Source organism: Engystomops pustulosus, chromosome 4 (assembly GCF_040894005.1).
Source record: "Engystomops pustulosus chromosome 4, aEngPut4.maternal, whole genome shotgun sequence".
In the NCBI taxonomy this organism is placed as follows: Eukaryota; Metazoa; Chordata; class Amphibia; order Anura; family Leptodactylidae; genus Engystomops; species Engystomops pustulosus.
The window spans coordinates 72,516,023-72,536,566 of NC_092414.1; the positions used below are offsets into that span (position 1 = coordinate 72,516,023).

Here is a 20,544-nt window from a genome sequence, read left to right on the forward strand (position 1 = left end):
TATAACTATATATATAACTATATATATATATATATATATATATATATATATATATATATATATTGGGTTTATTGCTTTTGGATTTTTTGAACCACAAGGGCATACACACTTGAAATAGTAATATCCCTTTATATACAGTATACACAAGACAAGAAATTTAGCTAATCAAGCAACCCAATAGGATGGTTCCTATAAACAATCCAACCAGCTAGAGACTAAACTAGTTGGCTGGGATTAACAACCAAAAAAAAAAAAAATCAAAAAACTACCAGAGGCTTTGGCCACAATCAGCCAATCATGTAATAAACCTGTTGCTTGAACTGGACAGACTAACATTTCACAAGCTCACAAATCTGACTTGTGTAAAATCGTAGTCAAAATAGCAAACTATTATTTTAAAATTAACGGTTGCTCAACCTTTGACAGTTCCTGTTCTATGTTTTTTATTCTGTGAGGTGCGGTCACACGGTGTGTTTTGGTTGCATTTTCATTGTGTTTTGAAACTCATTACAACAGCTGAGGAGAGGTGATTTGCCTAATAACATTACTATTAACATTTGCATTTAGAAAATGCATAGTAAACGCGATGTAAACACGTGTTAATATTGTGTTTACAGTGCTTTTTGTAAACACAAATGTTAACAGTAATGTAATAAGGCAAATCACCTCTCCTCAGCTGTTGTAATGAGTTTCAAAACACAATGAAAACTCAACCAAAACACAACATGTGACCGCAGCCTAAATCTCCATAATTCTTCTAAACTAAAAAAAACAAAACAAAGAAAACAAAAAATCTGAATAGCATAACACATCAGACACTCACAGCAAAAAAACCTGTAAACTATATGTAAGCTTCACAAATAGAATGGAAAATAAACAGGAATCAAAACATCTATTTTGTTTAGCTTTTTTCCTAGATGTTTACTGCTTTTAGAAACCACTATTACTATACTTTTAAATATGAAAATTGGACTGACTTTGCTTACTTACAATATTTAATTTTCTTGAGTTTAGGGCTTACAAAACCTTTTTTTTGTCACCTTAAAAGGAACCTGTCACCAGATTTTCACTTATAAACCTAATGACAGGTTCCCATAGCACTATGCTAACTATTGCCAACAGTGTTTTAGCTTAAAAATGCATAGTTCCTATGCCTAGAAAATGAAGTTTGTAAGCCTATCTTGCACCCTGCCTATAGGAGCAGTTAGTCACAAGGGTAAAGTGTTATTCATGTGGGGTAGTGTGTCTCTCAGTTCATGTCTCTAGCATCTCCCTAATGCTCCACTGCCTCCTACAGAGAAGAGCAGATGATGTTAGGGAAAGAGAGGGAGTAATTACAAACAGTGACTCGCATAAATAGCACATGCGGCTTGTGACTCACTGCTTCTTCTAGCAGGGTACCAGTTAGACTTACAAAGTAAATTTTCTGGGGATAGCAACTACTGTATGCATTTTTTTAGCCAAAAACAGTGTCGGCAAAAGATAGCACTATTCTATGTAAAAAATACAGTAATAACAGCTATGTGCTGCACACCTCTCTCAGGGAATCGGGAGAACTTATTTTCTATATTCTATGTAAACCTGTCATTAGGTCTATTAGTGAAAATCTGGTGACAGGTTCCCGCAATTTCTCTATATTTTTTGTGGTGGGTGTGCGTGAAGACCGTACTTCCCTGAATTTCTCGTGTAAAACACGTACAATACAAAGCCTACAAAATACAGAGAACGCACAGCCTTTAGTTAACTGCAAAGGCAGTTAATCACATGTAAAATGTTGTGTAACTTTCACCGTTGGTGAATACTTTTGTAAATAATGTGTATCCGGCATATGTTGTGTTCTGCACTTACAGAAAGTTGTATCAAATTCACAATTTTTGCAAAACCAGTTCTAAAGTATTTCCTATGCCAAGAAAGGACATAAGTGGTTTTGCATCAAAATTTGCAACTTTTTGAATAGTTGCCTGCCAGGATTCTCTTGAATATAGTGCAAATTAGGAGAAATGGCGAGACTAGGCAAAAAATTAGTTGAAATTGGTAGTTGCATCAATTTAGTGACCGTAATATGCCAGAAATATGATGCAATTTCAACAATAAATTCCACCCAATGTTTTCACCAACATTCCTTGTGATTTCGCAAAACAATATTGAGGTCCTTGCATAGAATTCCTTATAAGTCACCTTGCAGTCTAACCCACAGTCCGAGCTACAAACTTATCAATTTCCTTGCAGGTCAAGATTGAGAAGTGAAACCCAAAAATTGCCAATACCATAAATAAATCACTTTACTTATCCAGAGATCCTAAGTTCTTGTAACTTACAATCATCAACAAAAATAGTAAAATGAAACCTTCACAATGTCTGAAATGTAAACCCTTAAAACTACATCACATATGCTGGCAACTGTGGAGTGCATGTGCCACCTAGTGACGGATTACAAACACACACAGGAAGGAAAAGTCAAGCAATCACTTTTGGTATTATCAGGTCCTACTTACATCAAAATTACTACATTAGAAAAAAAATGAATAAATAAAATTAAAGAACAACTATTGGATACTGGTTGACGTTTGCAGTAACATCTTCATAGGATGCATATTCATCATGAGGGGACACACGTGGACTCATAAGGCTCTTGTTCTTGTTCATGCAATTTCCTTGGCAGAAATGAAGAGGAAATCTACTGAGCTAAGAGTTCTTACAACCAGTCATATCTTGATAAACCAGGGACACTTACTCATAGATCCAGGAACTCAGACTGTGGTAATCCTCCTTATATTTGTTATCCCTTCCTTCTAAAATCTATAATTGTGCTAATGAACCTGAGAAGCTACCCTAGCCCCTGTGTGATCTCCACTTTACAGGCTGTTACACTGCCTCAACCTCCCCCTTCAGCATTTGTGAGGAAGTACCCACTGCACAAGTGTGGAGGAAGCAGGGCTGAGACAGTGTAACAGTCTGTAAAGCCAGATCACACAGGGGCTAGGGTAGCCCTGCAGAATCATTAGCAGAGTTTTAAAAGATGATTTTAGAAGGAAGGAGTCCATGGATAATACATAGGAGATTACCAGAGTCACAGTGCCTGGATCTATGAGTAAGTGTCCCTGGTTTATCCCGATTGATTTTGATGGTAGATTTCCTTTAAGATGTCAATCCTGTGCAAGTTGGTAAACTGCATAACTACAAATAAAAGGGAAGCCAAATAATGACCCCCATACACATAAGAGTCAGGTGAACCTTCTCACTCTCCTTTGAGGAAGGAAACATTTTGGGCATATCCGATGCTTTGTTCCTGCTGGCAGAGGTGTGACAGCTTACTCTTGAAAATAAATGCATACAGTACCAAACCCAATCCGCAGAGAAGAGCAGGAAGGAATAGCGGTCTGTAGTTTATGGAGGTGTATGGGCAACTATAATTCACATTGTAATGCACAGATTTGTGGTTTCTAAAGTCATTTCGTATCCAGTAGTTGCCATAGTTGTGACAACAGAAAAGAGAAAAGAGACAGTTTTCAGATAAAGGATTACAAATAAATACAACATTAAAATGATTAAAAACAAATATGTGAATCTGGAGCAGAAAGCACTTGTTATACTGAACAATGGAAATCCAGCTTCTGGTAGGAGTAGGAAACCCTCAATCCTGCAGGTTTAGTTTCCAGCCTCTTCAAAGAATGTAATGTATATTGAACAGGTCTATGCGGCTTCACAGAATTCCAAATGGAAAACATAGACATCCGGAAAAAAGGGACACAGTCCTCCTGTTGCAAGTGTTACGTTCATGGGTAAAAGTAAAGGAACAGAAACACAGTCACTAGGATTTGACTGGGTGAATTCTCACACAACCGTTTCTTTGTAGAAATCACAAGTGGGGAACTTATTCCATTTATATAAATGGGTAATGGAGGTCTACAATAGATCTGAAGTGTGTGAATACCAACCAAGGCCATGAACAAGGTCTAGTAGCCATGACTGAAATAATTGTAGCCATCAGGCCCCATCATGTCTCTCATATATGGTTGTGGGTTCTGTGGAGCATGAGGGGGTAGAGGAAGTAAACCCCCACTAGAAGCGCTATTCCCCACATTTGGTAGACCATAGGATGATGTGGAGTAATTCCCAGCCATCGATGAGTAAGTACCAGTAGATGAAAGTCCACCTCTAGATGATGTATAATCAACTGTGTAGGAAGTTTCTAAGGATAGCAGGCGGCTGGGTAATGGACCGGTGCGAGATGACTTATTAGTTGATGGTGTGTCCCAATCTGTGGTTTCCATGGCTTTTAAACTGGAGAGAGAAATGTAAATCATCATGTACAAGCAGTCTAGCAGTAACACACACACATTAGAGGACTGACCATTAATACATAAATAATAGTGGGGGCATCGTGTTAGCCAAGGGTCAATGGTGCCTGAAGGTCCAGATCAACTTTTCTATTCTGCTATTCTTTTAAATGACAATTTCTTTGGCATTTTACGTTGTTTTTATCATGACATTTAAGACAATACAGTAACTATATATTAGGTAAAAGGTCCTCTCTCGCAATAAATATTCTTACAGCCAGTACATACATAGTGCCTAAAACTCAACTTTTAATTACAAAAACAACACCAAAATTATATGTACAGGCAGTCCCCGGGTTACATACAAGATAGGTTCCATAGGTTTGGTCTTAAGTTGAATTTGTATGCAAGTCAAAACTGTATATTTTATAATTGTAGATCAACAACAAATTATTTAGCCTCAGTGATAAATGGAGTTTCATAATTTTTGCTGTAATGGGACCAAGGATTATCAATAAAGCATTGTTACAGACTCCTTACAGCTGATCATGGCAGTCTGGGACTATAGTAAAGCATTATAGAAAAAGCGCCATACAGGCGCGAAACGGCCCGCCGCTTGCCGCGGTCTGCACCATGTCCACGTCTATACTCTGTGTATCCGAATAAACTCTCTGCACGAATCCGGTGAGTGCCGCTTTTTGCTTTCTCTACTACAGTGGTATTGCCTTCTCAACTTTTCACCAGCTGAGCACCACCTCAGTGCAGCCTAGACTCCTAATTGGAGAAGGGCGAAAAGGGAAAAGTGTCCTCAAGGGGTAGTGCAGGGCATCTATTTCATTGCATATATGACCTGTGCAAAAGTGGTATTTTATAGGTATCATGTTCTTATGTAAACTGTGTTATGCATTCCTTGTATCACTGTAATTGGTAGGCAGAGATTGGGTTACAATTAAACTACACACACACAAACTGGCCACATGGGAACTGCTTGGGAGAGGGAGGTGGCAAATGTGTGCTCCTGGCTGTAAGTTATAAGTTTCTTTTCTAGGTGATCCTGGAGTGTAAAGACTAGTGACGGACAGCATCAGGATCAAGATGAAGGGGATCAGAGGCGAGTATTTCTAGGTTCTTTTGTGTTTTAGCAACTGGTTCAACACTTCCATCAGTTGTGTTACATCAGTTATGGAAGCACTGACAAAACGCATGTGGCCCGTCAGCACAGGTTGCGCACTTTAGGTACACATCCAACAATGAAGCTCCTCCGCCACAGATCAGAGGAGGAGATCAGAGTGGAAACGTGAACATTTTGGTGGAGTTGAAGTTAGGGAAATTGAGGATTCAGAGTTGCAGGTTTGGCTTACTGATTCCACAACCCTGCCAACGAATGGAGAAACGACTAGACACAAACACAGGTAGAAATTGGACATGCTCTGAATTTTGCAACTTAGGCAGTCAGCTCATACACAGGACCTTGGAAACCACAACCGCTTATATTTGGCCATCAAAATAAAAAAATGCATATACTGTATAGGCATAACATTTCATGGTAACCCTGATGTCATGACTACTGAGTAACAGTAAAATAGTGTTTAGTGCAACCAAATTTATCAATAGTTTAAAAAAACTAATTATATATAATGGAATCTATAATGCATAAAGGATAACCATGAAATGTGGGCAACCCCCTTTAATAGTCCAATGTGTAGTCCCAAGCATAATATTTATGTGTGGGCACTGCAAAATTGAAATATCACAAAATTACTAATGAGTAGGAAGGGAAGAGTGCTGCTTAATTGTTGTGAAAGCAAAAGTTTTAAACCCAAATTTTGTAGATACAGCAAAATTTTTTCAGCCACCACCTCCCATTGTTACATGATCCAGTTCTATTGTTATTTTACAGCCCAGAAGACTCAAGTGTTTTAAAGATGATATTACTAAATCTACTAGAATTAGCCTCTGTAAAATTCCCTTCCCATATTTTTTTTTTGGTTTACAACATGTGAACAGGCTGTTCTACTGCTGTTAATTGCCCAACACCTTTATCAATGGTTCCTTTTCCTTAAAAAAAAAAAGTCTGTGGCTATAAATGGATACATGGCCAAAACATGATCCTCTAACATTTCAGGAACAGGGTGGTTTGTGAAAGTGTAAAATCTCACCTTTTGGAATGCTGTACTTTAATGGTAGCATTTTCTTTATTCTTGATGTTCTCAGTTTTGTTTCTCTTATATTAAATTTGTGACACATAGGACTATATATTCCATGATCACAGCTGATAAAATTAGATTTTGTAAGCCTAATTTAGGGTGCGTCCACACATTCAGTTTTCCAGATGCCGCTTTTGAAGCCAAAAGCTGGTTTGAATGATAAAGGGTTGAGACATAATTGAAAGATGCTGATCCTCAGCCTACTTTTACTCCATTCCCGGTTTGGACATCAAAAACTGCCACTGAAAAATTGAACGTATGGTCGCACCCTGAAAAATGGTCAGGAAAAAAAAATAGGGCTGGGTCACATCAGGCAAACATTGGCGACCTTTGGTGTTATTAATGTATTGTACATGCTGCATGACAAGAACAAATTATATCAACGTCTGAGAACCTGTTCATGCCCTGTGCATTCAATGGTGTGCAAGTCGCTTAAGAGGGGTACATGCGGTCCCCTACTTAAGGACACCCGACTTACAGACAAACCCTAGTTAAAGAAGGACCCCTCTGCCCACTGTGACCTCTGGTGAAGCTCTCTGGATGCTTTACCAAGTCCCAGACTGCAATGTTTAGCTGTAAGGTGTCTGTAATGAAGCTTTATTGATAATCCTTGGTCCCATTACAGCAAAAAATTTGGAAACTCCAATTGTCACTGAAGCAAAAAAGAATTTTGTCTTGAGCTACAATTATAAAATATACAGTTCCGACTTGCATACAAACTCAGCGTAAGTACAATACTATGGAACCCATCTTGTACGTAACCTGGGGACTGCCTGTAGTCATATTTTGATATTAAAGTCAGATTAAATACATCTGTGCCCCATCATATGCAAGTGTTTGGTTTAGACTGCAATTTATACACTTAGGACTAGAAAAGTTGAATCCTTACACCTTTGAGCTGCTGGAGCACTACGAACTAAAACGTCTCCGGCTTAGGGGCCCTTCAAAAGACCTTACTGGATCAGATGTGAATGAAGTCGGAAGAGCTGCTGGATGTGGCGATCACATTGTTACTGCCCCTGAACCACAATCCTAATTACCAACAGCACCCCTCCTGGACAACTCCTGTGGTTGCACGGCGGTCCCTCCACGGACTAATAAAGGACAACATTGAACTGACAAACGCTGAAGCATGTGTTATCATGCTTGCAGGTCATATATAGTGTTAGAAAACTGGCTTCCTCATACAGACCTCTCTTGGGCAACACCTATTAAGTACTGTATAGAATATCAAAGGGTCAATTAAGTTTTAACTAAAATGTGTCCATCACATGTCAACTTAGGTGTATAGTGTGTGATAGGGAGGTTTACTTGATACAGAAGTAAAAAACTTACTTGTTCTTGTGTTTGGATCCCATGACGTGAGCCGTATACTGCTCTACAGAATTCAGAACAACATTGCATGTGTCACAGGTGAACCAGTTTCCGGCTGAAAGACACAGGAATGGTAAGTATTTAATATGACCCACTACCCAAGACTCGTAGATAAAACAGAGGATGAGACAAGAAAACTGCATATCTGCTTGTAGTACTGATCAACACTTGAGGATTTGGAACCTATACTAGTTCGTTTTTCCAGTAATGTGAATATTTGGAAATATTCTTGTTTTCAGTGGAATCAAGCAGCAACTTACAGGTTACGTTAGAGTAAATGTACTGTCTGCCATACTTTAAAGCAGCGTCACTGACTGAATCCTCCTTTTACACCCTGATACAGAGATCTAATATATATATATATATATATATATATACATACATACATACACAGTAAGTACATTTCAGCAAGTTGGTAGCAACTCTTCATCTGCTATATGGGAGGTTTTCAGGTATCATTTTAAAGAAAACAAGGTCGAAGCACAAGCATGTAGGAGCCGTAAAAGTTATTTTCCTATAAATTTCAAGCATTCCCGATTTTGAGGAAGCCGAGTCAGGATGGGTCCTCTGTGCCATGGTGTATGATGACATTGGGGACTTCTGCATTGATTATTTGGAAGTAAAATATAAAATCTGAAAATAAAGGGAGTAAACTAAGATATACTTGATTTTCTATAGAAGTACAGGCCGTCTCCAGGTTACGTACAAGATAGATTCTTTAGGTTTGTTCTTAAGTTGAATTTGTATGCAAGTCGGAACAGATAAATTTATAATAGTAACTGCAGGCAAAACTTTTTTTTGTCCCAGTGACAATTGAATTATCAATAAAGCTGCATTACAGACACCTTACAGCTGATCATTGCAGCCTGGGGCTAAAGTAAAGCATCCAGAGAGCTTCACCAAAGCAGAGAGGGGCAGAGAGGTCTGTCTGTAACTAAGGGGCATGTAAGTCGGGGGCTGCCTGTACATGGCAGGTCTAAAAACCCAACAATACTTTTCAGTTTGGGGGTGACACAGTATTGAACATCATGTGTGGGAAATAATGAATACATATATGAAAATGTTAGTTCTGTGAACTTCTGAATGCATAAGGGCCAGGCTGGGACACAAGGTGGTCACCAACTCACTCAACTCTTCCATTAAAACATCCAATTGTCAATTAAATTAGAAATGACCAAGAATATTCAAATCCTGTTAGATTATGTCTGGAGAAATAGCTAGATCTTTAAAACAGTTACTAACTTTTCTACAAACTTTGTATAAAATAGTAAAAGAAACTTTAGAATGTGTCTCATTAAAGTTCTTCATTCTCCATTTACTTTGGCTCGTATGATTACCACAGGCACATTTGGTTCCACAGACTTGCTTTGTGTACTTGCACAGAATGTCCGTTCAGTACAGAGATTCTAAGTGTGGCCAACCCTATAAGCACACAGAGCCAGACTGTTGGACCAAATATCCTCATGGGCAGCGGCTTGAGGGTGCGTCCACACGTTCAGTTTTTGACGTCCAAACCAGGAGTGGAGTGAAAATAGAGAAGGAGCAGCTCTTTTCAATGACAAGTCCTAACCCATTGTGATCCACACCGGCTTTTGGCTTCAAAAACTGCATCTGAAAAACTGAACATGGAGATGCACACGTCGATCATAGCAGATAGAAGCTCATAAGGTGTCAGATAACATAGAAGATACAGAACCTATACATCTCCACTAACCATCTAGGAGGCTGCCAAAAAGCGGGGAAAAACTAATAAAGAGTCACAGAATGACCATAATCACAGACTACAAATTGGACTACTAATTTCTACAGAGTATTACTCTACCTGCCTCTATTCTTTGGCGAGATTGAGACAAATATTTTTGTGGGGGTTCCAGTGGTTAGATTGGTCTCCTATGCTGTGGATAGAGGCTAGCAAACTTGGCAAGTTGACAAATTATGCTTCATGCGATTCATACCCGACATAGGCCAAGTGGGCCCAAGAGTATGAACCTCCGACTTGAAAACAAGGTTAAGAAAGATTGGTCCCTGGGGATATTTATTGCAAATTTACACACTGGGAAAATTTTATCACACGCTGGTACTTGTGTGCCAGCATATAATAAAGGACCCCCCCCCACGTCTCAGCAGATCTGCTTATAACTCTCGACGTATTTAAAATTGCTCCATATCCAACCTGGCATTTTTGCCCTCTGCCTGTCCACTTTGCTGGCGGCCGCACCCCTATACACCCACATGGCATGGAGGTGGTGTAGCTACAAAAATATTAGCAATTTCTTGAAGTGTAATTAGGCCCCATGCACACAAAATTGCAATAAGCCCCATGCACACGACTTGCAGCCGTACATACGTCCCTCATAGATGGCCAGGGCCGCACAGAGCGATATGGTGCTGCTCCCTACACAGGAAAAAGATAGGACATGTCCCATCTTTCCCTGGGTTGCGGCCCGTAGGCCGTGGAGCTCTATGGAGAGGTGAGGGGTCATTCGTGTGCAAACAGCCATACTTCAGTGTTTCTATGCCAGAAACTGGTAAATTTTTTGATAAATGCTCCCCCCCCCCCCCCCACCATGTTGTGCTGTAATCTTCTGAAGTATAAATTCAGGAGGGAGTTTCAGCACTCAACAGTTCTTTATCTTTCTCATCACATCACTGCGATATGTGTTCATGTCATAAACAAGGAATAATCTTTCGTGATCTGCTATATATTTGGTAACTAGGACGAAAACCATTTATTAAATCTGAAGAAGATTTTGTGGTGACAGACAGTAAGAAACAGAAATATGGAGATAAAGATGATCATTTTTAATATACCAAATAATATTAAAAATAAGTCATCTGCCAATTTAAAAAATAATGGACAAAATATGCTTTTAAAAACTTTAAACACAATTTTATTTCTTGAAGAATCCAGCAAAGGATGTTTTATTAGGAATAAACACATTCACATCTTCCAAGTGATTTCAACCTACAATAACTATGCAGTACAATTGCAAGGTTTAATTCATGTTAAAGAAAAAAAAATTACATTTACACATTCCAGGTACTGACTGACGTTAGAAGACAACTGCAGTCTACACAAACATCTTAATCCTACAAATATCATCCCCTACCGCTAATCTGTCAAGAACCAACCTCGTAAAAGAAATAAAACACTGAAAGCACTCGTGGGTGATAGGAGGACCTTTAGGCCACAAGCCTAGTACCCTGACCTTGTAAATGGGGAGTGTTAATGAGCCTGTGATCACGGATGTGAGAAGTGCCATGCCTCGGACTGATCTCTCTGCTGGGGACTGAACTCTGTGTTATATCAATATTGTGCACAGAGTTCTTGTTTCCCTGATATGTAACAGAGCTGACACTGTACTGTTGGCTCTTAAAGGAAAACTACCACATGAAATGGTAGGTGTAAGCTGCAAATACCAAGCACCAGCTCAGGGTGAGCTGGTGCCGGAGCAAACTTTCGTTAGTGTCCTAAACCGCTGTATCGCGGTTTAATCACTTTTTAATCTTTATAGCTGAAGGAGCTTCGTCGCACCAAGCTGGTGCTCTTTATTTGCAGCTTACATCTACCATTTCAAGTGGTAGGTTTCATTTAAAGGCTAAACAAGAACTCTGTATAATTTATCAATATTATGCACAGGGTTCATTGCAAACTTTCCAAAGTCTGGGCCTATGCACCAGAAAAAGGATGCATGGTGAATCCTATACCCCTGCAAGGCTTAAATGCTGAATTGTTTTTTTCTTTCTATATTTTATGTATGCAGTAAATGTAAGTGGATTCTGTGCCTTATGTAGAAGGCTTTGTCCCACTTTATTCCTCAAGAAGGTTACAGTGCAAGAGGTAGGGGAGAGGACTACTGCTTGTGGTATCCCTTTTGCATTTGCAGGCTCAGAAAGTGAGCCAGGATATGTAAACAGGAGACAACAGACTTCCACGGCTAAAAATAGGAGCTTTAAAATGGGAGTTCTAACAGAAATGTAACACAGGTCAAGTGCAAGATTATTATATTCTGCAACACGTTCTAATATCTGCATAGTTTTCCACAGTTTATAGACCATGCTGACTTGCATTGTTCTGCATCGACTGTGTAATTAATTATTCCAGTGCTGCTGTTAAAGGGTCTCCTTGCACCACACATGAATAGGATACCAGGAATCCCATCCCTGGCAGAGTGGTCAACCCGAAACATAGGACTCTACAGGGTCCATGTTCATAGGCTGATCATGCTATGTGTGAAAACTCTCCAAGGCCCAGTGAATAGGACCGTATTGGGGGTTTTGATCTGGCCACACAAATTGCATCCGGATCACACCAGATGATGGTACTGTGAGCATAAAGTGTCTCGTTACACCGTAACATAACCAGACGGCCACTCCACATAAAATAGATGTCCTATTCATGCCCAAATTTGCAGAGTGGATTTTTAGCCAACTATGGAGAGGGGATAGGAGAGGAGCGTGCACTGCCTGGGTTCAGGGCCCAGGTAAGTCACAGGGGCGTGCACTGAAGATCAGCTGCTCACCAGGACCTCTTGGTTTTGAATAAGCTTACACAGCCTTGACCAGCAATTTTAATCCATCTTAAACCTATTTATATAATTATTTACATGTTTTAGAAAGGTACAGATGGTAAAGGCGCTAAACTATTCCATCTGTATTAGACAATGCAATATTTACCTACATCCTTAATATAGGAGGGGAAGCGTTTTGTTAGGGGTTGTTAATGTGAACATCGTGCTGCTCTTCTATCAAGAATTTTCCCGCCGTCTGCCCACAGGCCACTCTGAATGTTACAAACGTATAAGGCTAACTGCATTTAAAATGAGTTAATAAAAATAAAGACTAAATAGGAAAAAAAATTAAATATAACACAAACATGCAACCACTAACAATCTAACACAAGTAACAGGTAAAGGTTTACCTCTATGAACACAAGTACACATGATGGGGTGCTGGGCACATCAACAGCTGCATTAGAAGCCATGCCCTCCTGTGGTGGCCAGTGGCCAAGGCTTTATCCAATTCAGCTTGTATCCACTGGTCACAGAGCGTGGTCAGGGGATCAAACACAGCTGTGGATGTGCTGCATTGGGCACCCTCATAAGCAGCCAACAATAAATTAATACAAGATTAAAGAAGTTTATGATAAAAAAAATAAAAAATAAAAAAAAGCTTAAGATTTCGAAAAGAAAATGCACAGGCACACACGATTAGCTTCATTTTAGGTGGTGCAATGCATTACATCCCCCAGTAGGAGGGGAGAGAACACATTCATGCTGCGCTCCGGAGTCGCTGCAGTGCTTTCCACTTCATTCAATAAATGACCTTAGGTCACAGGAGTCAATTCCGTTTTTCAGGAGACCTTTGGTGTCTCCTGGTATGAGGTGGTCACTTATTGGCTGAAGCAGATCCACCAAACCCCAAAACCTTGCGAGAGCCAGAGTGCAGCAGGCATGCATTCTTAATTTCCCAATCCCAGCCCCCTGGTGATTGTTACCGGTAAACCCCTTTTAAAATTAAACTAAATGATACACAAATTTAAAATAATAAAAAAAAAAACAAAATGTATAGCAGAGTAAGAATACATTAAAGCTATAGTATGAAGGTTTTAGGGTGAGAAATTTGAGCAGCACACACCGGCAGAATCAGTCTGCCTTTGTATGAGAGCTCACAAAGCAGCTCATCAGTACAGAATGTGTTGATGTGAGTAGATGTTCATGCAGTACATTATTATGGAGATAATGAAGAGAAAAAGCAAAGATGTGCCCTAATATAAAGCTGGACTAGTAGAGCAAATAAACATTATTAAAACAGAAAAAGTTCTACTACAAAACTTATTTCCTGACACATTAGACAGTGGGTTTTTCAGAATCAGGCTCAGCATTGGACTCACTTGCTCCAGAGCCTGGCATAAGTGGATTGATGGGTGCAGTTGGTAGTAGAGCTTTCCCAGAGCTCGAGTAAATAGTCATGAGCTTGTTTTTTTTCTCTTGCTTCTCATGTTTCTTGCCCCTGTAATGCTGCTCTGCCATGTGGGGGTTATTAAAGGTAGCGTTGCAAAGTTGGCAAAACTTGTTACGGTCCGATTTATCTGGGTTTGCTGGTGGCACACGTGGAGGCTTGGGAACTTGTGGCATACCTTAAAACACAAACATCCAGTTAAGATAGCAAGAACAATTCCCATCGAGAATTTGTGTATATGATATATCTGCCCAAACATAAATATTGCACCTGCTTGATTGTTATATGCCACAAAATGCTATTGGTTGCATCAGTAGAAAAAGGCAGCTTATTTCCCCAAAATGTGCATTACTATGGGCTTTGTAAGTCATTTTCTCTCTACTAAAGGCATATAAAATCTTTCAGTGAGGTGTGTGCAAATGTAGAGAACATGGCTTGTCACTTGCATTCTGTTATTTTCTGACACCTTTCATCTCTGCGTATCTCTAATTTTGTAGTCCTCTCTATGCAGACTACTTCTGTGTCTTACTACACCCCCTTCTTTGCATGCAGCTTCTATGTAGTCTGACAGATCTGCTAGCCAGACAAAATTCAGCAGAGAAGGAAACCTGGGGATATACCGCCCATACACCCATTTACAATTAATACCAAGATGGCGGCAGCAACGCATAACTATTGCTGATTAAAAGGTTAGCAACTGCTTTCGGCCGTAAAATACAGCAGTCACACGCCATGTATGGAGCGAATTCAGCCCGAGAGCCTCCGCCCTACAGGTTATATGAACAACACATGTGAGATACATATATACACACACATACACTCACCGGCCACTTTATTAGGTACACCTGTCCAACTGCTCGTTAACACTTCATTTCTAATCAGCCAATCACATGGCGGCAACTCAGTGCATTTAGGCATGTAGACATGGTCAAGACAATCTCCTGCAGTTCAAACCGAGCATCAGTATGGGGAAGAAAGGTGATTTGAGTGCCTTTGAACGTGGCATGGTTGTTGGTGCCAGAAGGGCTGGTCTGAGTATTTCATAAACTGCTGATCTACTGGGATTTTCATGCACAACCATCTCTAGGGTTTACAGAGAATGGTCCGAAAAAGAAAAAACATCCAGTGAGCGGCAGTTCTGTGGGCGGAAATGCCTTGTTGATGCCAGAGGTCAGAGGAGAATGGGCAGACTGGTTTGAGCTGATAGAAAGGCAACAGTGACTCAAATCGCCACCCGTTACAACCAAGGTAGGCAGAAGAGCATCTCTGAACGCACAGTACGTCGAACTTTGAGGCAGATGGGCTACAGCAGCAGAAGACCACACCGGGTGCCACTCCTTTCAGCTAAGAACAGGAAACTGAGGCTACAATTTGCACAAGCTCATCGAAATTGGACAGAAGAAGATTGGAAAAACATTGCCTGGTCTGATGAGTCTCGATTTCTGCTACGACATTCGGATGGTAGGGTCAGAATTTGGCGTCAACAACATGAAAGCATGGATCCATCCTGCCTTGTATCAACGGTTCAGGCTGGTGGTGGTGGTGTCATGGTGTGGGGAATATTTTCTTGGCACTCTTTGGACCCCTTGGTACCAATTGAGCATCGTTGCAACGCCACAGCCTACCTGAGTATTGTTGCTGACCATGTCCATCCCTTTATGACCACAATGTACCCAACATCTGATGGCTACTTTCAGCAGGATAATGCGCCACGTCATAAAGCTGGAATCATCTCAGGCTGGTTTCTTGAACATGACAATGAGTTCACTGTACTCAAATGGCCTCCACAGTCACCAGATCTCAATCCAATAGAGCATCTTTGGGATGTGGTGGAACGGGAGATTCGCATCATGGATGTGCAGCCGACAAATCTGCGGCAACTGTGTGATGCCATCATGTCAATATGGACCAAAATCTCTGAGGAATGCTTCCAGCACCTTGTTGAATCTATGCCACGAAGAATTGAGGCAGTTCTGAAGGCAAAAGTGGGTCCAACCCGTTACTAGCATGGTGTACCTAATAAAGTGGCCGGTGAGTGTATATACATTCCCTATAAATTCATACCTTGCAATACAACACCCTGTTCCTTCATTTTCAAATTTCTTGCATGTGTTTTGCCAATGTAGTGAGACATAGCAACCACGGGGGAGGAGAAGGTCATGTTGCATACTGGGCAGCATTTGTTTCTATCTCCATCATCAACAGGCGCCGGCTAAAGCAAAAAAAGAAAATAGAAATATTACTGTAAAACAAATTCTGCATTTATTTTCAATAAAATCTGCCCAATAAAGCCACCCCAAAATGACCTATAGATTCATCACAGTCACGATTTATCAAAATATCACATCTGTGACCCTTTTATCTTAGGGGGGGGAAACACCTTAGAGAAATACTTAGTCCTCAGAAATACCAAGATGAGAATTTACTCTGTCAGAAAAAAAATCAATGCAACAACTGGAGGTATTGCAAATTAAGGCTCATTACAACAGAAGTGTGTACGGCAGGAAACTATGTTACCATATTGTTTGACCTTTAGCACTGTATCCCCCAAAATACTTATTTTACTAAAAGACTATACATACGTCCGAAGTGTAGTCAGCTTTCATCTTCTTAGCTGGACTGAAGTCTTCACCTTTGTGGATGGACAAGTACCGGCGGTATTTATTTGCATGTTTCTTGCTCTTTTAGGGCAAAATAAAAAAAATAGACACATGAAATCCAACAACATGTAAAATAATAAAAGGGAGAGATGAAAAAAAAAGAAAAGAAAAGCTACCTGGTAATGTGCAAGCTTCTGGGATTCTGAGATAAGGACTGCACTGCACACTTTACAATGTGCATCAGAGAAAAGGTGGCTGTTCTCCCGGATAAGACGATTAACTAGAAGATAAAGCCCATGAGAGGACATCAGATGAATCAAACAATGTGCATGAACAGAGTCCTAAAAAATTCTAGATTTCCCAAATGGCTTGAGCAAAAAAGTTTAGATTTGTAGGACTCAACACTTTAAAACTGATTAGTTACATTAAAATTTGTTTTACTTGGTTTATTATAAAGGGCTTGTGTAAAGATTTAGGGTAGTAGTATGATGCAGATCTTCATACAGGGAAACCAACATGGCCGAGGAAAAATTGCAGATGTAAGTTAGACGTAAAGGCGTTGTACCAATTTAGCATGTTCTCCTCTATCCATGGCATAGGGTATACACTGGTCAAGGTCAGACTTCTGGGAAATCCACCAATCACAGCATCGAAACCCTAGCATCTAGTTCTCACTTATGAATGGAGGAGATGGTCAAGCATGTGTCTAACCACTACATTCAATAGTGAGGGAGTATTGGAATTTCAGAGTAAAATGTTCAGTTATCTCCCAACTACTATTTACATGAGTGCTGGAGATACCAGAGTGCTGTTCATGGCTATTTCTATCCATCCCATACTAATGAATGGAGCATCAGGACGCATGCAGAACTTTAATGCATGGGACAGACGGACAAAAATATTCTCTGAAATTTAAAACTTTAAGCTCAGCACACTGTGCCAAGTAACTAATTATTTTTCACCTTTAAACTGGGGGCTGAAGTTTTTTCCATTAAGGATTATAATCCATCTGTCAGAGGAAATTAACCTATAATCTCAGGGACACCGACCAAGATAAGCCCCTGATCAGCAGAACAAGGGAACATACCCCAAGTTCCCCTATGCTGCCTGGGACTTCCATGATCATTGCTATAGAGAGGAATAGTGAGCTGTCAGAGGAAGCCAAAGGTCACGAGCCATGCCATAGCTTGTACAACTCCACCATGCCCTATAATGCAGGCCGGCACTGCTCAGAAAATAGGGAGTGTTGGAAATGCCGACACAAGATTTTAACCCAAATTTTCCACTGGTCAAATACGGCCATGGGAACATAACCTAAAAGGGACCAATCACCTGCACCCTTTATATCCTTTCCCATGTCCCCATAAACACATTCCCAAACCATTTTTATAAATACTCTGACTTTTTTTAGTTGTAAAAATAACATATCAAAGAATACCTGTTTCTCTTGATGTCCCAAGTCCTAGGGGTATGCGTATCGGGAAGCTGTTTCCCCCTCATGAAACAGCTCCAACATTAGCAGGTTTAAAAATAAAAAAACAATTACCATCTTGTTTTTTGCAGACATGCACAGTACCAGTTGGCCGCATTGTTCTGCGCAAGAGCCACACTACGCTCTGAGACTTGGGACATCAAGAGACACAGGTGTTCTTTGATACAAGTTGTCTTTTCAGCTAAAAAAAAGGCAGAGCGTTTATAAAGGTTTGGGAATATGCATATAAGTGCCTATGGGGATACAGGGGAGGACAGGTTCCCATTAATGGGGTCATCTTACTAACTGGTGGAGGAGTAGGTTGAGCACATGTCCTGATGCTCCATTCAGCAGTGTGAGAGTGTCAGAAATTGCAGAGCATAGCACTCATATCTCCAGCATGTCCACTATGAGTGTGCAGCTCTCTGCTAATTCCAACACTCTCTTCCTATTGAATAGAGTAGCACACATGCTCAACCTGCCACTCCATCGATTAACACAGCATATTACTGGGGGGGGGGGTTGTTCCCGATTGGTGAAAGTCCCACTTGACCGATACTCACCAATCAGCTTGTTATCCTTATTATGTGGATAGAGAATAAAATTCCTCAATTGGTACAACACCTTTAAGTGATGACATACAGTCGTATTGAGCAGTAAAGCCTTAAAGGAAATCTACCAAAAGGATGAAGGATAGTAAACCAAGCACACTGACATACTGGTGTGTGCCCTCCGTGGCAGGATATGTGCTTCTTTTAGCTTCTTATACCCTTGGTTGTAAGAAAAATGCTTCCAAAATTAACCAAATGATATTGAGAGGCTCCAGTCTTACAAGCCTTTTTTTTGTAAAGGCCAGAGCATAAGAAGCTAAACGAACAGAAGATCCAGCAAGAGGGGTAACACACCAGTATGTTAGTGTTCATCCTGGTGGTAGATGCCCTTTAAGGCATTACTGCTCAATACTACTGTATGATGCCACTTCTGCCGCTTCTAACATTGGTGTGTAACAGAAAGAATGTCCTCCTTGGGTACATCACGCTGGGAAACATATTTGAGTTTCCCAACAACAGCTCCAGGAAACTGATCACAGGTCACTACATTCACCTTTGTGAGGAGTTCAGGTCTCCTGCACAAGTGACCCCTGGCATTAAAGGGAACCTACCACCACAAACTACCTATAAAGGTAGATCGGGTGGTAGGTGGATCAATGGGACGTGAGGATTAGCCCTTAACTTTTTTGTTAACTTTTATTAAACTTGTATGCAAATTTACTTATGCGGCTACTGGGGCGTGGAGTAGCCGCATCTGAGGTTACACGAGGCGGCTACTCCACGCCCCGGTAGCCTCTTTTCCCCTCCTACTCATCATCTTCGGCGCACAGCTCCGCGTAGCTGCGCGCCCTCTTCCGGCGATCCTGCCTTCTGCGAATGCGCAGAAGAGCAGGACCGCGCCTGTTTCGGAGCAGTGACCGCGCTCTTCTGCGCATACGTAGACGGCAGGATCGCCGGACGAGGGCCGAAGATGGTGAGTAGGAGGGGAAAAGAGGCTACCGGGGTGTGGAGTAGCCGCCTCGTGTAACCTCAGATGCGGCTACTCCACGCCCCAGTAGCCGCATAAGTAAATTTGCATACAAGTTTAATAAAAGTTAACAAAAAAGTTAAGGGCTAATCCTCACGTCCCATTGATCCACCTACCACCCGATCTACCTTTATAGGTAGTTTGTGGTGGTAGGTTCCCTTTAAGATAATACATTCACATGGCATATATTTTTGACATGTTTAGCATGTATGCCAGAAAAGCTCCTGCAGTACAGACAAAAGTGGCCTATTTTTTTTTCCATCTGCTCAGTATATGTTGCATTCTCTGGATTAAAAAAAAAAAAAAAAAAAAAGCAAAGCAGGGTGCACTATACCACCTGCTTTCTGTACTTATATGATATCCATCTCCGGCCTCCACCGAGCATATTCTCAGCGAGGGTCACAGTGATGTAACTGATCATTTCCTTCATGACCAGTCAATCACTGGCTAAGATAACTGGACAATGTAACCTACTCTATGAACATACAGTGGGACATGTCATAGCCCTCTATTGTAAGGACTCTCACTGCTTACAAGGGCGACTAAAAGATGTGAACATAACCTTACAAGGCTCATGTCTGACATCAATCACACAGTCCCCATTAACTACAATGGGACCAGTGCAGGATACACTCCTGGAGGCACATGAGAATCGCTATGTGAGTACAGAACCCTAGTGGTGCACGTTTCTATCATCTCTGTACCATAAAGCGTCATACATGCCAGAGCTGCGCACACTCCCCTGTATAAAGCACCTCATTCATATCTAGTATAAGGTGCATGGAGACACAGCGCTCTGGCCTACCCCGGTTACACCCACTCCCATCCTCACAGCACCTGTGGCCCATCTCTCGGTGCTCCGTTATAACTACCTGCAGCCGCTCCCACCGGCAGCTCCATAGCTTCACCATTCCCGAAATCTTCCGCCATTTTTCTTAAAAGAAGCGCCTGCTAGACCGCGCACCGCACTGCACACACAGCGTCAGTAAAGGTACACACGCGTTTACAGTGGAAACCTCGCGAGATTTCAGCCAGGCCGCCGCTACTCTCGCGAGATTCAAACCCCTCCAGAG

At 41.0% G+C, this 20,544-nt stretch overlaps 1 protein-coding gene across 1 annotated transcript; it reads right to left on the reverse strand.

Annotated features, from left to right (window-relative positions):
• Positions 1-2,264: 2,264 nt before the first annotated feature.
• On the reverse strand, positions 2,265-20,541 carry ZNF346 (zinc finger protein 346). Its single transcript, XM_072146236.1, has 7 exons — positions 20,344-20,541; positions 16,599-16,702; positions 16,405-16,503; positions 15,887-16,034; positions 13,755-14,000; positions 7,823-7,916; positions 2,265-4,284 (listed from the first exon to the last, which is right to left on the reverse strand). Exons 1-7 carry the CDS (start codon positions 20,399-20,401, stop codon positions 3,957-3,959), a joined length of 1,077 nt encoding a protein of 358 aa, XP_072002337.1. The 5' UTR covers positions 20,402-20,541; the 3' UTR covers positions 2,265-3,956.
• Between the last annotated feature and the right edge of the window lie 3 nt (positions 20,542-20,544).